The sequence below is a fragment of the Petromyzon marinus genome, chromosome 25, assembly GCF_048934315.1.
Source record: "Petromyzon marinus isolate PM22_M1 ecotype Great Lakes invasive population chromosome 25, UKy_Petmar_22M1.pri1.0, whole genome shotgun sequence".
In the NCBI taxonomy this organism is placed as follows: Eukaryota; Metazoa; Chordata; class Hyperoartia; order Petromyzontiformes; family Petromyzontidae; genus Petromyzon; species Petromyzon marinus.
The window spans coordinates 12,178,084-12,192,840 of record NC_133691.1 but is presented as its reverse complement, the minus strand read 5'-3'; the positions used below and the strand labels follow the sequence as shown (position 1 = coordinate 12,192,840).

Below are 14,757 nucleotides of genomic sequence, written 5' to 3'. Positions count from 1 at the left end.
ACGAGGGAGTGGGTGGCCAGCACCACGACCGGCCGCCTTTGTATCCCCAGCGGCGATGTCTACACACCGCAACGGGTACTCATTTTATGCTGAGTTGACCTGGGGGAGGCCCATGACCGGTTCAGATAATCGTCACTGGGGTTCTCCGTGCGCGGGAATCCAACTCGGTTCGCCGGATTCTTACGCAGTGCGCTAACCGCTGCACCACCGCCCCCCACACTCAAAACACTCACTGGCCCACTCACACACGCACTCACTCACTCAGCCACCTACTCACTCACACACGCACTCACTCAGCCACCTACTCACACACGCACTCACTCACTCAGCCACCTACTCATTCACACACGCACTCACTCACCCAGCCACCTACTCACTCACACACGCACTCACTCACTCAGCCACCTACTCACTCACACACGCACTCACTCACTCAGCCACCTACTCACTCACACACGCACTCACTCACTCAGCCACCTATTCACTCACACACGTACTCACTCACTCAGCCACCTACTCACTCACACACGCACTCACTCACTCAGCCACCTACTCAATCACACACGCACTCACTCACTCAGCCACCTACTCAATCACACACGCACTCACTCACTCAGCCACCTACTCACTCACACACGCACTCACTCACTCAGCCACCTACTCACTCACACACGCACTCACTCACTCAGCCACCTACTCACTCACACACGCACTCACTCACTCAGCCACCTACTCACTCACACACGCACTCACTCACTCAGCCACCTACTCACTCACACACGCACTCACTCACTCAGCCACCTACTCACTCACACACGCACTCACTCACTCAGCCACCTACTCCCTCACACACGCACTTACTCACTCAGCCACCTACTCACTCACACGCGTACTCACTCACTTAGCCACCTACTCACTCACACACGCACTCACTCACTCAGCCACCTACTCACTCACACACGCACTCACTCAGCCACCTACTCACTCACACACGCACTCACTCACTCAGCCACCTACTCACTCACACACGCACTCACTCACTCAGCCGCCTACTCACTCACACACGCACTCACTCAGCCACCTACTCACTCACACACTCACTCACTCAGCCACCTACTCACTCACACACGCACTTACTCACTCAGCCACCTACTCACACACTCACTCACTCAGCCACCTACTCATTCACACACCCACTCTCCCCAGTTGACCACTATATTGAGTTTTTTTCCCCATCGAGTAAAGCAAAAAAGCTAAGAAGCTCTTTGACTTGGGCGACTCTTATTACAACAATAACAACAACAATAACAACAACCGCCATTCGCCACCAAGTGGTGACGACGACGCCACGGCATCTGTGCCAGGCTACGTGCACTTTAAGGCCACTAGAAGTGTCGAACGCGCGCTGGCAGGAGGTCACGGGACAGACCCGGGTACGATGGGTCGACTTACTCACACACTCGCCCACTCACTCACCCACTCACCCACTCTCCCCAGTCGCCCACTCTTTAACACCCACATGGAGTAAAAATCCCACTGAGCCGAAAGGTGCTCCTTTTTAAAAAATAAAATACATCAAAGGGCGACTCTGCCGGCAGAGGCAACACACCGCGAAGCCTCGGCGCTAACAACCCCTAAACCATCCCACGTTGGGATCTCCTCCTCCTCCTCCCCCTCCCCCTCCTCCTCCTCCCCCTCCTCCTCCTCCTCCTCCCCCTCCCCCTCCTCCCCCTCCTCCTCCTCCTCCCCCTCCTCCTCCTCCTCCCCCTCCTCACCTCGCTCGAGTCGTCCTGCCTGCCGGCCGAGGCGAGCGACTCGCGCGCCGCCTGCCTCTTGGCCTCGGCGAGCGCGCGCTCCATGCGCGCGCGCTCGCTCGCCACGGCGCCGCGCGCGTGCCGCTCGGCCTCGCTGACCGCGCGGTGCAGCTCGGCCAGCGCCTGGCGTTTCACCTCGTTCACGGCCTCCTCTGTGCGTGCAGGGGAGTCGGGGTGGAGCGGCAAGGGTGGGTGGGGACGTGCAGGGAACAGAGAGGGATGGATAGCGAGTCCGGGGTGGGGATTGGGAGGCGATATTTTACAAGAGGACGTGCTAGAGGTTGTTTTGGGTTAGATCGCGGAAATATACGTGTTAAAATGTGTCGTTAAAACCCGCCACCACCCGACGCAGCCAACTAGTAAGGGTTGTCACGTGAACAGAACGTGGCCAATTCGTCACTAGTACGGCACGAACCGGTGCGCTGGAGCGCAAAAGTCTCTCGCCGAGTCGGGGGTGAGCGTGGGGAGTTCACGGTCGAAGAACGGCGAGAGGGGGGGGGGGGGGTACGGGGGTGTTGGTGAGGGGGAGTGTTGGTGAGTGTTGGTGAGGGGGAGTGTTGGTGAGGGGGAGTGTTGGTTAGGGGGAGTGTTGGTGAGGGGGAGTGCTGGTGAGTGTTGGTGAGTGGAAGTGTTGGTGAGGGGGAGTGTTGGTGAGTGTTGGTGAGGGTTGGTGAGGGAGAGTGTTGGTGAGTGTTGGTGAGGGGGAGTGTTGGTGAGTGTTGGTGAGGGGGAGTGTTGGTGAGTGTTGGTGAGGGGGAGTGTTGGTGAGTGTTGGTGAGTGTTGGTGAGGGGGAGTGTTGGTGAGTGTTGGTGAGTGTTGGTGAGTGGAAGTGTTGGTGAGGGGGAGTGTTGGTGAGGGTTGGTGAGTGTTGGTGAGTGTTGGTGAGGGTTGGTGAGGGGGAGTGTTGGTGAGTGTTGGTGAGGGGGAGTGTTGGTGAGGAGGAGTGTTGGTGAGGGGGAGTGTTGGTGAGGGGGAGTGTTGGTGAGGGGGAGTGTTGGTGAGTGTTGGTGAGTGTTGGTGAGGGGGAGTGTTGGTGAGGGGGAGTGTTGGTGAGTGTTGGTGAGGGGGAGTGTTGGTGAGGGGGAGTGCTGGTGAGGGTGAGTGTTGGTGAGTGTTGGTGAAGGGGAGTGTTGGTGAGTGTTGGTGAGGGTTGGTGAGTGTTGGTGAGGGGGAGTGTTGGTGAGTGTTGGTGAGTGTTGGTGAGGGGGAGTGTTGGTGAGTGTTGGTGAGTGGGAGTGTTGGTGAGGGGGAGTGTTGGTGAGGGGGAGTGTTGGTGAGTGTTGGTGAGGAGGAGTGTTGGTGATTGTTGGTGAAGGTGAGTGTTGGTGAGGGGGAGTGTTGGTGATGGAGAGTGTTGGTGAGGGGGAGTGTTGGTGAGTGTTGGTGAGTGTTTGTGAAGGGGAGTGTTGGTGAGGGGGAGTGTTGGTGAGGGGGAGTGTTGGCGAGGGGGAGTGTTGGTGAGGGGGAATGTTGATGAGGGGGAGTGTTGGTGAGGAGGAGTGTTGGTGAGTGTTGGTGAAGGGGGGTGTTGGAGAGGGGGAGTGTTGGTGAAGGGGAGTGTTGGTGAGGGGGAGTGTTGGTGAGTGTTGGTGAGTGGGAGTGTTGGTGAGTGGGAGTGTTGGTGAGGGGGAGTGTTGGTGAGTGTTGGTGAGTGTTGGTGAAGGGGAGTGTTGGTGAGGGGGAGTGTTGGTGAGGGGGAGTGTTGGTGAGGGGCTCTGTTGGTGAGCGGGAGTGTTGGTGAGGGTGAGTTTTGTTGAGTGGGAGTGTTAGTGAGGGCGAGTCTTGTTGAGGGGGAGTGTTGGTGAGGGTGAGTGTTGGTGAGTGTTGGTGAGTGGGAGTGTTGGTGAGTGTTGGTGAGGAGGAGTGTTGGTGAGGGGGGTGTTGGTGAGGGGGAGGGTTGGTGAGGGGGAGTGTTGGTGAGGGGGAGTGTTGGTGAGGGGGAGTGTTGGTGAGGAGGAGTGTTGGTGAGGAAGAGTGTTGGTGAGGAGGAGTGTTGGTGAGGGGGAGGGTTGGTGAGGGGGAGTGTTTGTTAGGGGGAGTGTTGGTGAGGAGCAGTGTTGGTGAGAGGGAGTGTTGGTGAGGGGGGGTGTTGGTGAGGGGGGGTGTTGGTGAGGAAGAGTGTTAGTGAAGGTAGTGTTGGTGTGTGTTGGTGAGGGGAAATGTTGGTGAATGGGAGGGTTGATGGGTGTTGGTGAGTGTTGGTGAGAGGGGAGTGTTGATGAGGGGGAGTGTTGGTGAGAATTGGTGAGGGTGAGTGTTGGTGAGGGGGAGTATTGGTGAGTGTTGGTGATGGTAAGTGTTGGCGAGTGGGAGTGTTGGTGAGTGTTGGTGATGGTAAGTGTTGGCGAGTGGGAGTGTTGGTGAGTATTGGTGAGGGTAAGTGTTGGTGAGGGGGAGTGTTGGTGAGTGTTGGTGAGGGGGAGTGTTGGTGAAGGGGAGTGTTGGTGAGTATTGGTGAGGGGGAGTGTTGGTGAGGGGGAGTGTTGGTGAGTGTTTGGTGAGTGCCGAACCGGCTTTTCTCCAGATCTCCTCTGGCATGTAGCTCATGCCGTGTCTGATCGGAGGATCTCGCACTGCGTCTGAGGCAGAGAGACACGCGGAGACACACACACAGAAACACGCGGAGACACACACACAGAGACACGCAGAGACACGCACAGAAACACGCACAGACACACTCACAGACACACACACAGAGACACTCACAGAGAGACGCACAGACACACACACAGAGATACGCACAGAGACACTCACAGGGACACGCACAGACACACACACAGAGACACGCACAGACACACACACACACAGACACACTCACAGAGACACGCACAGACACACTCACAGAGACACGCGGAGACACGCACAGAGACACGCACAGATACACACACAGAGACACGCACAGGGACACGCACAGACACACACACAGAGACACAGAAAGAGACACGTACAGACACACTCACAGAGACACGCACAGAGACACGCACAGACACACGCACAGACACACGCACAGAGACACACTCACAGAGACACGCACAGACACACGCACAGAGACACGCACAGACACACGCACAGAGACACAGACAGAGACGCGCACAGACACACGCACAGACACACGCACAGACACACGCACAGAGACACGCACAGACACACGCACAGAGACACCGACAGAGACACGCACAGAGACACGCACAGAGACACGCACAGACACACTCACAGAGACACACTCACAGAGACACTCACAGAGACACGCACAGACACGCGCACAGAGACACAGAGAAACGCACAGACACTCGCACAGAGACACGCACAGAGACACGCACAGACACACTCACAGAGACACGCACAGACACACTCACAGAGACACTCACAGACACACACACAGACACACGCACAGACACGCACAGTGACACACACAGAGACACAGAAAGAGACATGCACAGACACACTCACAGAGACACGCACAGACACACTCACAGAGACACTCACAGAGACACGCACAGAGACACAGACAGAGACACGCACAGACACACTCACAGAGACATACACAGAGACGCACAGAGACACAGACAGACACACGCACAGAGACACCCACAGACACACACACAGAGACACGCACAGACACACACACACAGAGACACAGAAAGAGACACGCACAGACACACTCACAGAGACACGCACAGAGACACGCACAGACACACGCACAGAGACACGCACAGACACACACAGAGACACAGAAAGAAACACGCACAGACACACGCACAGAGACGCAGACAGAGACACAGACAGAGACACGCACAGACACACTCACAGAGACACAGAAAGAGACACGCACAGACACACGCACAGAGACACGCACAGACACACACACAGAGACACGCACAGACACACGCACAGAGACACGCACAGACACACGCACAGAGACACAGACAGAGACACGCACAAACACACGCGCAGAGACACGCACAGAGACACGCACAGAGACACGCACAGAGACACGCACAGACACACTCACAGAGACACGTACAGACACACTCACAGAGACACGCACAGAGACACTCACAGAGACACGCACAGAGACACAGACACACTCACAGAGACACAGACAGAGACACGCACAGAGACACAGAGACACGCACAGACACACGCACAGAGACACAGACACACGCACAGAGACACAGACACATGCACAGAGACACGCACAGAGACACAGACACACGCACAGAGACACGCGGGGACACAGAGACAAGGAGAGACAAGAATCAATTTACAGCAGTGAGGTTGATTGATAATTAATCATTCTATGATTCACCACAGGTAGCGTTCAGTCACCTCCTCATCACTCCTTTATCACTACGACAACCACGATCACGGTTCCTGTTCCCGTGAAACGACCTCATTGATTCCTCCACCCATTTCGAGGACTCGGCCTCACAGACTGACTGTGTCGTCTCATCCACAGCGTGCACAAACAACCCTGCAGATCCCACCAGCACGCCCGCCCACCCACCCATTCACTCACACGCCCAATAAAAAACAGACACAGTTCCCCTGCGCAGCCTTAACAGACTGTTGGGGCACGGTACACGAGGGGGAGGGTGCCCAACACTACCCGCGGCCGCCTTTGTCTCCCCGGTGCTGTGTTTGCACACACCGCACGAGGTACGTCGCGCAGTGCGCTAACCACTGCACCACCGCTCCTCACTCCACACGCACGGACGCACGCCTCCAGACAGCGCACGTGTACAGACACGCACGCCTACAGACACGTGTACAGACACGCGTACAGACACGCGTTCAGTCACGCGTTCAGTCACGTGTGCAGACACGCACGCTCATCTCGTGCCTGTCAGAGTAAAAAAGCATTGATCGGAAGACACGGAGCGTGGAGAGACCCACGGGGGGAGAGCGAGAGAAATCGAGAGACAGATGTAGAGAAAAGCGAGTAAGAAAGGAGAGAGACGCAAAGGGGGAGTGGGGTGGGGTAAGAGGGAGAGCCAGAGGGAAGGAGACACAGAGAGAGAGAGGGAGAAGGAAAGAGAGACGAGGAAGGGTGAGAGAGAGAGAGACAACACGAAATATGCGCAGAGAGAGAGATGAGAGAGGCAAAGTGGAGATACGCGAGTGAGAGAACACAGAGAAAAGGAGATGGAGGTCGTCACCCAGCAGTAGATAGAACACGGCTCGTTATAGAGCGATAGATGTGGGGGGGGGGGGGTAGGGACGGCACAGGTCAAAGTTCGACCCCCCGCGCCACGCACCAATCGGAGCCGCCGCCGCCGCCGCGACCCCAGCAAGCTTGGGAGAGACCCCCACGACCCCCGAGCCGCGCCCCGCCGCCGAAGCCAGTCCACCCCCTCCTCCCCCACCCCCGCCGCCTCCGAGCCCCGCCGAGAGCCCCGCTCCCAGGACCCCGCCGAGGGGTCCCGGCCCCTTCTTGGCGTCGTGGGCGGCGGCCGCCGCCGCGTCCCCGCAGCGGCGCACGAGGCGCGCGATCTCCACGCGGTCGCTCTCCTGGCAGCGGCGCAGCACGGAGAGGGCGCGCCGCGTCCTCTCCACCATCTCCAGGATGCACGCGAGCAACTGCACGGGAGTTTGAGAGGGTGCGGAGGGGAGAGTCCGGCGGGGGGTGTGGGCGCAGGTCGAGAGCGGCTCGGGGTGATGGGGTGCAGAGGGGGGCCACCCCCCCCCCCCCCCACCCTGCACCATCAAATGTCATCTGGGGCCCACAACCAACTGTTCTCTGTACGCCTTGGAGCCTAACCAACCCGGACTCGAACCCCCAACCGTCAGCGGTGCCGGAGCCACCGGTCACCTCGTACCAATGAACCATCCTACCGTTCCACGATGGGCTATCGGGTTGCTCCGAAGAAGCTACAAAGCTCGTGGAACGAAACGTCGGACATCGTGCCGAATCAACAGGCCGGATGACTCCTCAGGGATCGACTTGCGAAACGTCGGGACAACAACGACGATTCGCTCCGCGTGCCGGGAGCTTCCCCGGGGGACACGCGCACACGCGCGGGGGCCTCACCTGGTCCAGGTGTTTCCACTCCTCGGCCCACTCGCGGTCAGTGAGACGATGGTCTATGACCTCTTCCTGCCTCGGGGCTCCCAGTCCTGCGCAGCCACCCACACAGCATCGAACATACAAAGACAAAGAACCCCCCCCCCCCCCGTGTAGCCTGTAACAGACTGTTGGAACAAGTGTGCTGTCAGCGAGTAGCGCCTAATAAGACTGCCACAGCACACGCGGGGGGAGGGGGGGGCAACATCTCTCTTGTGGTGACGTTGACCCAATGCACCAGGTACTCATTAAAGGTTGAGTCAACCTAGGGGAGGCCCAGGACCGGTTAAACATAATCGTCACTCGTGTTGGCCGCGAGCGGGAATCCAACTCCGGTCGCTGGGTTCATAGCGCAGCGTGCCAACCGCTACACTATCGCTTCCCACATCACACACCACACATATACCACACACATTCACCACACCATACACCACACAGATTTACCACACCATACACCACACACATACACCGCACACATGCAAACACACACATACCACATCACACACCACACACATACACCACACCATACACCACACACATATACCACACACATACACCACACCATACACCACACACATATACCGCACACATACATCACACCATACACCACATCACACCACACCATACACCACACACATACACCACACATATACACCACACATACACCACATCACACCACACATATACCACACATATACCACACACATATACCACACACATACACCACATATACACCATACATACACCACATCACACACCACACATATACCACACACATATACCACACACATACACCACACATACACCACATCACACACCACACATATACCACACATACACCACACATACACCACACATATGCCACACACATATACCACACACATACACCACGCATACACCACATCACACACCACACACATACCACATCACACACCACATCACACACCACACATATACCACACACATACACCACACCTACACTGCAGCATACACCACGCTTTACACCACACATATACCCCACACATACACCACATCACACACCACACATACACCATACACCACATCATACACCACACCGTGAACCACACGACAACACCGCAAACGACACCTTACATCAGACACTATAAATCACACACACACGACACATTTTTCAAAAATGTATTGGATTTTTTGATTGGGGTCTCTTAGTCTGTCTACCCATCCATCCATCTATTCATCTGCTCACCCATCCATATACAGCATATGCACATTCCTCTGAATGTCCAGCTATTCGTCCATTAATATATACAGCCTTCCAGCTATGTGTCAGCCTATTTAAATCTACATTGAAAACTAATTTCTTAAGAACTGCATTTTTTGTGTTTAGTTTGTTGTCCTTCCCTGCACCTACGATTTCCAGGGTTGGCTACGTACCGTGCAAAAGAAGTTCAACATACATACATTCATCTGCCCATCCACGCTTCTCCCCGCCCATCCATCCATTCATATTTTCTTGCCATCCAATTAATGTATTTGTTCATCCACCTGTTCATCCATCCATCTACCCATCCGTCCATCTATTTGTCCATCCATCCATCAATCTGTCCACCCATCCACCCACCTGTTCATCCATAAATACGTCCACCCATCCATCCACGGGTCCATCCATCTCTCTGTCCATCCGTCTGTCTGTCCACCCATCCACTCACCTGTCCATCCATAAATATGTCCACCCATCCATCTCTCTGTCCATCCATCTCTCTGTCCATCCATCAATCTGTCCACCCATCCATCCATCTATCTGTCCACACATCCACCCATCTATCCATCCATAAATACGTCCACCCATCCATCCACGGGTCCATCCATCTCTCTGTCCATTCATCAATCTGTCCACCCATCCAGCTATCTGTCCACCCATCCACCCACCTGTCCATCCATCTATTTGTCCATCCGTCATTTCACCCACCCACCCATGAATGCGTGCGCCACGCGTACCGAGCGACCGGTGTCTGTCGCGGAGGTCGTGCACGTCCCCTCGGTAGGAGGGTGCCCCCTCCCGGTAGAGGTGCGAGGAGACCCCGTGGACGCCCTCCACCAGGCGCGGCGGAGGGGGGTGCGACCCGGCTGCGCCGCCGTGCGCGTAGTGGGGCCCGGCCACTGTGGTGGTCGCCGGAGGAGGGACCGGAGGCGGCGTGGCCTGAGGGCCCAGGGACATGGGGCCCCCGTGCGGCAGGGATGGAGGAGGGAGTCCGTTGATGGCTTGCTGCTGCTGCTGCTGCCCAGGGCTGTAGCGCTGCGCGGGGCTCGCCGTGCACCCGCGCTTAGCGGGGGGTCCCAGCGAGTCCCGGTCGAGAGAGCCGTTCTCTCGCACCCTGCAGGAACGATGGGAGCATGGAAGGAAGGGACGGCGGATAGAGTACCCAGCGGGGACCTCGCGGGCATGCAGCGCCCCACGTGTAACGCCCGGCACTCGCTCGTGGCAGCCGGAGGCCACGACATCCAGAACTTTCGTTTCGACAAACCCGCAGGAAAAAAAATGCCCGGCGCTCGCTCACGCGACACCCTGCACTTAGGACACCCAGCACTCATCACGGCCCAGCACGTATGACAGTCGGTATTCACCACGACACCCAGCACTCACCCAGTCACGCCCAGCATAAGTGGTTATTTCACAGTAACGCCGTGATTTTCAACCGAGTTGGCTTCGTCAAGGTCACAAGGTCAGAGTCACCAGGTCAGAGTCTCCAGGTCACCAGGTCAGAGTCTCCAGGTCACCAGGTCAGAGTCTCCAGGTCAGAGTCTCCCAAGGTTTCCAGCCGGGTGGTGGCAGCCACGGTGCACGTGGTCTGTGACACAGCGCTGTGGAGGTAGCAGCAAGGGTTGGTGGATCACACACAGATGGGTTGTGAAACTCCCTTCCCGTGGGCATTCAGGGAGTGCGATACTCGCCAGAAGAAGGCAATACAGCAAGTGGACTAATCGCCACCTGTTTCCATCTGTGCGGGGATATAGCGTTGTCACCTCGCATGCGTGGGTTTTCTGTGGCTATTTGGGTTCCTTCCTACTTGTATAATAATAATAATAAACATAACTAAGGATTAATCAGCTGAAAGCATCTTACAAATAAAAACCCAATGTAGTAGCAGGACCATCGTGAATAATAGTCATAGGTCTCAGTGTCCTCGTAAGTCGAGGACCTCCCGTTCTCTATTCTTCCTCTTCTGCGCTGCCCTCTGCTGCCCCCCTACACCGTGTACCCCACGTGACTACCCTGTGACCCCCCCCCACCCACTCCCCCACCCCCTCGCCCGACTCAGACGTTTCAACCAATCAATGCGTACGGCGCAGCTGAGAGTTGACAACGCTCCTACCGAATCGCTACGCACCACGGCGTTGTCTGTTGTTTGTGGATCGCTCTCCACTTGCACACCACTCACTGGGGAGGGGGGGGGCACGCTCGCTCCCGGGACAACTTTCACCCATCGGCTGCGGCCGGGTGGAGGAGGGCTTCACACGACACGCGTAAGGTGCCAATCGCGATGCGACTCATTTCGACGCCCTGGCAAAGTTGCGCGCGTAGTCAGCCTCTCGTTCACCCCCCCCCACCCCTCCTCGAGGCTTCCCCTCTCTCTCTCTTCTCTCCCCTCCATCTCTCCTCCCCGCCTTCCTCGCGCCCCGGGAGTCCCGTATTTCACAGATTGCTCCGCAGGAATGGCTGTTTAGTGCGGGGCGCGCGGCGGCGGGAGGAGGAGGAGATTTGAGAGCGCGGCACAGTTGGCGTGGTTCCACCTCGGCGATCTCAATTTGGCTCTGCTGCCAGCTAATGGCTCTCAGTGGGACGCGACACACACACACAATCCTACTAACACACACACACCTACTGCACACATACACACACTCCTACTACTACACACACACACACACATACTCCTACTACTACACACACACACCTACTGCACACATACACACAGTCCTACTACTACACACACACATACTCCTACTACTACACACACACATACTCCTACTACTACACACACAATCTTACTACTACACACACAATCCTACTACTACTACACACACACACCTACTACTACACACACACACACTCCTACTACTACACACACTGCTACTACGACTGCACACATACACACATACTCCTACTACTACACACACTGCGACTACGACTACACACACTCCTAACACACACACACACACTCCTACTACTACTACACCACACACACCGACTCCTACTACAAATATACATACACACACTACTATACACTTATACTACACACACACACCTACTACTACAAGACAAAGACCCCCCCGTACAGCCTTAACAGACTGTTGGGGGCAAGTGCTTTTAGCGAGCACCTATGAAGGCAGGCCACAGCACACGAGGGGGTGGGTGATGCTTACACACCGCACCAGGTACTCATTTAAGGCTGAGCCAAGGACCGGTTCTGCTAATCGTCACTGGTGTTGACCGTGAACGGGAATCGAATTCGGATCGCCAGGTTCATAGCGCAGCGCGCTAACCGCTACACTACCGCTCCCCACTACACACACATACACCCCATGTGTATGTGTGTGTAGTGCCCGTCGTTTCCTCGACCGCAATCTCCCATGGTATGAATATGTAAAGCCTCCTCCTCGCTCAATGCAACGGAACGTGTCGTAGGGCTGCCTAGATATCACACACGTGTTCGTGTTCGATGTTTACTACACACCGCACCAGATACTCATTTGAGGCTGAGTCGACCTAGGGGAGGCCCAGGATCGGTTCTGATCATCGTCACTGGTGTTGATGGTCGCGAGCGGGAATCGAAGTGGGTTCAAAGCGTAGGTTGTAACCGCTACACCGCCGCTCCTCAAGCAGAGCATTCAGCCCTGCATATATGACAAAGACGAGGTACACACACACGTACAAAGATCCCCCAGGTAGCCTTCAACGAACCATTAAGACAAATGCTATTGGCGGGCATCTATCAAGGAAAGCCCGGTACACGACTGGCGGTATGGCCATCACCACGCCTGGCCGCCTTTGTCTCCCGAGTGTAAATGTTTACACCCCACACCATGTTACTCATTGAAATCTGAGTCGACATAGGGGAAGACCCGGCGACCCGTTCAGATTTTCTGCCACTGACGTTAGCCGTGGCCGGGATCGAACTCGGGTGCGCGGGTTGTATTCCTCCTCGTGTGCGCGCTCTCTCCGTTGGCTGCCACTCCGTTGTTATTCTCGCCCTGCGGTCACTAAAAGAACTCTTCCAGCGACGGGTCCCGCGCACGTCAGCTCGGATTCAAGCAGCCTGGCACGCATCACGACACCCAGCACTCGTCACGACACCCAGCACTCATCACGACACCCAGCACGATACCCAGCACGCATCAAGACACCCAGCACTCATCACGACACCCAGCACGCATCACGACACCCAGCACTCATCACGACACCCAGCACTCATCACGACACCCAGCACTCTTCACGACACTCATCACGACACCCAGCACGCATCACGACACCCAGCACTCATCACGACACTCATCACGACACCCAGCACGCATCACGACACCCAGCACGACACCCAGCACGCATCACGACACCCAGCACTCATCACGACACTCATCACGACACCCAGCACGCATCACGACACCCAGCACTCGTTACGACACCCAGCACGCATCACGACACCCAGCACGCATCACGACACCGAGCACGACACCCAGCACGCATCACGACACTCATCACGACACCCAGCACTCATCACGACACCCAGCACTCATCACGACACCCAGCACGCATCACGACACCCTGCACGACACCCAGCACTCATCACGACACCCAGCACTCATCACGACACTCATCACGACACCCAGCACTCGTCACGACACCCAGCACGCATCACGACACCCAGCACGCATCACGACACCCAGCACGCATCACGACACCCAGCACGCATCACGACACCCAGCACGCATCACGACACCCCCGTACGTCCGCTCGGATGCCAGTAACCGAGGCGTTGGATGCCGGTGACCTGAGTGTGATCTGTAACCCACGTGTTCCTCTCCCTCTCTTCCTCTCCATGCGCATTCAAAGAATGCATCTCTCCACGCTTACTTTTGCGCGCTTTTCAGCTTTTGTTGCATTTTCTGAACCGCTCCTATGCCACCTATAGGTCGACTCAGCACTGGGAAGACAAAGGCGGCCGGGCGTGGTGTTGGCCACCTATCCAAGGTGTTGTGTTGACCTTCATAGGCGATCGCGAACAGCACTTATCCCGAGGCGTTTGTGCCAGGCTAGGTGCACTTTGAGGTCACCTGTGAAGTGGCGAAGGCCTGCTAGCAGGAGGTCACGGAACAGACCCAGGTGCCTTGGGTTGACTGACTGAGATAACTGGCAAATGTACCAACTGTACTCCCCACTTTGCCAACTTTCTGCGTTTTATCCGCCCAGCGCTCTGCTCGTTGTTGTGAGCATCGCTCCTCCGCCCTCTGTTGTTGCTGGAGGGCGATTGCCTCAACTTCCCAGCAGCGTCCTTTACGAACCTACTCCACAGAAGCCGATGTTGACACCGCTGGTACCACTCACGGGCAAGTCCAATCAGCTCCACATGATTCTGTCCCACATCAGTCCATCGCTCCTATTGTCTGTGCTTCGCCCGTTAAGCCTCATCTATCCGGTCAAACAGCAGAAGCTCCTTGATAGATTGGGATAAACGGGCTCGGCTCGGGCTAGAGAAGAGATGGGCTGATGTGGTACAGAAGGATGTGGAGTTCATTGGGCATGCACTCTGACAAAAGACAAAGATTCCCCGTATTCCCTTAGACTGTTTGGGCAAGTGCTGTTAGCGAGGCCGGAACGGCACACGAGGGGGTAGATTGCCAGCACC

The 14,757-nt window shown here is 56.4% G+C and overlaps 1 protein-coding gene across 1 annotated transcript in view; it reads right to left on the bottom strand.

Moving 5' to 3' along the window:
• Positions 1-14,757, bottom strand: part of LOC116945784 (protein CBFA2T1-like) — a 121,073-nt gene that overhangs the window by 7,589 nt on the left and 98,727 nt on the right. The window contains exons 7-11 of the mRNA XM_076069571.1: positions 9,857-10,233; positions 7,847-7,932; positions 7,230-7,395; positions 4,326-4,394; positions 1,776-1,966 (exon numbers count right to left, since the gene is read on the bottom strand). Coding sequence (XP_075925686.1) covers positions 1,776-1,966; positions 4,326-4,394; positions 7,230-7,395; positions 7,847-7,932; positions 9,857-10,233 — 889 coding nt within the window. The remainder of the gene's footprint in view (positions 1-1,775; positions 1,967-4,325; positions 4,395-7,229; positions 7,396-7,846; positions 7,933-9,856; positions 10,234-14,757) is intronic.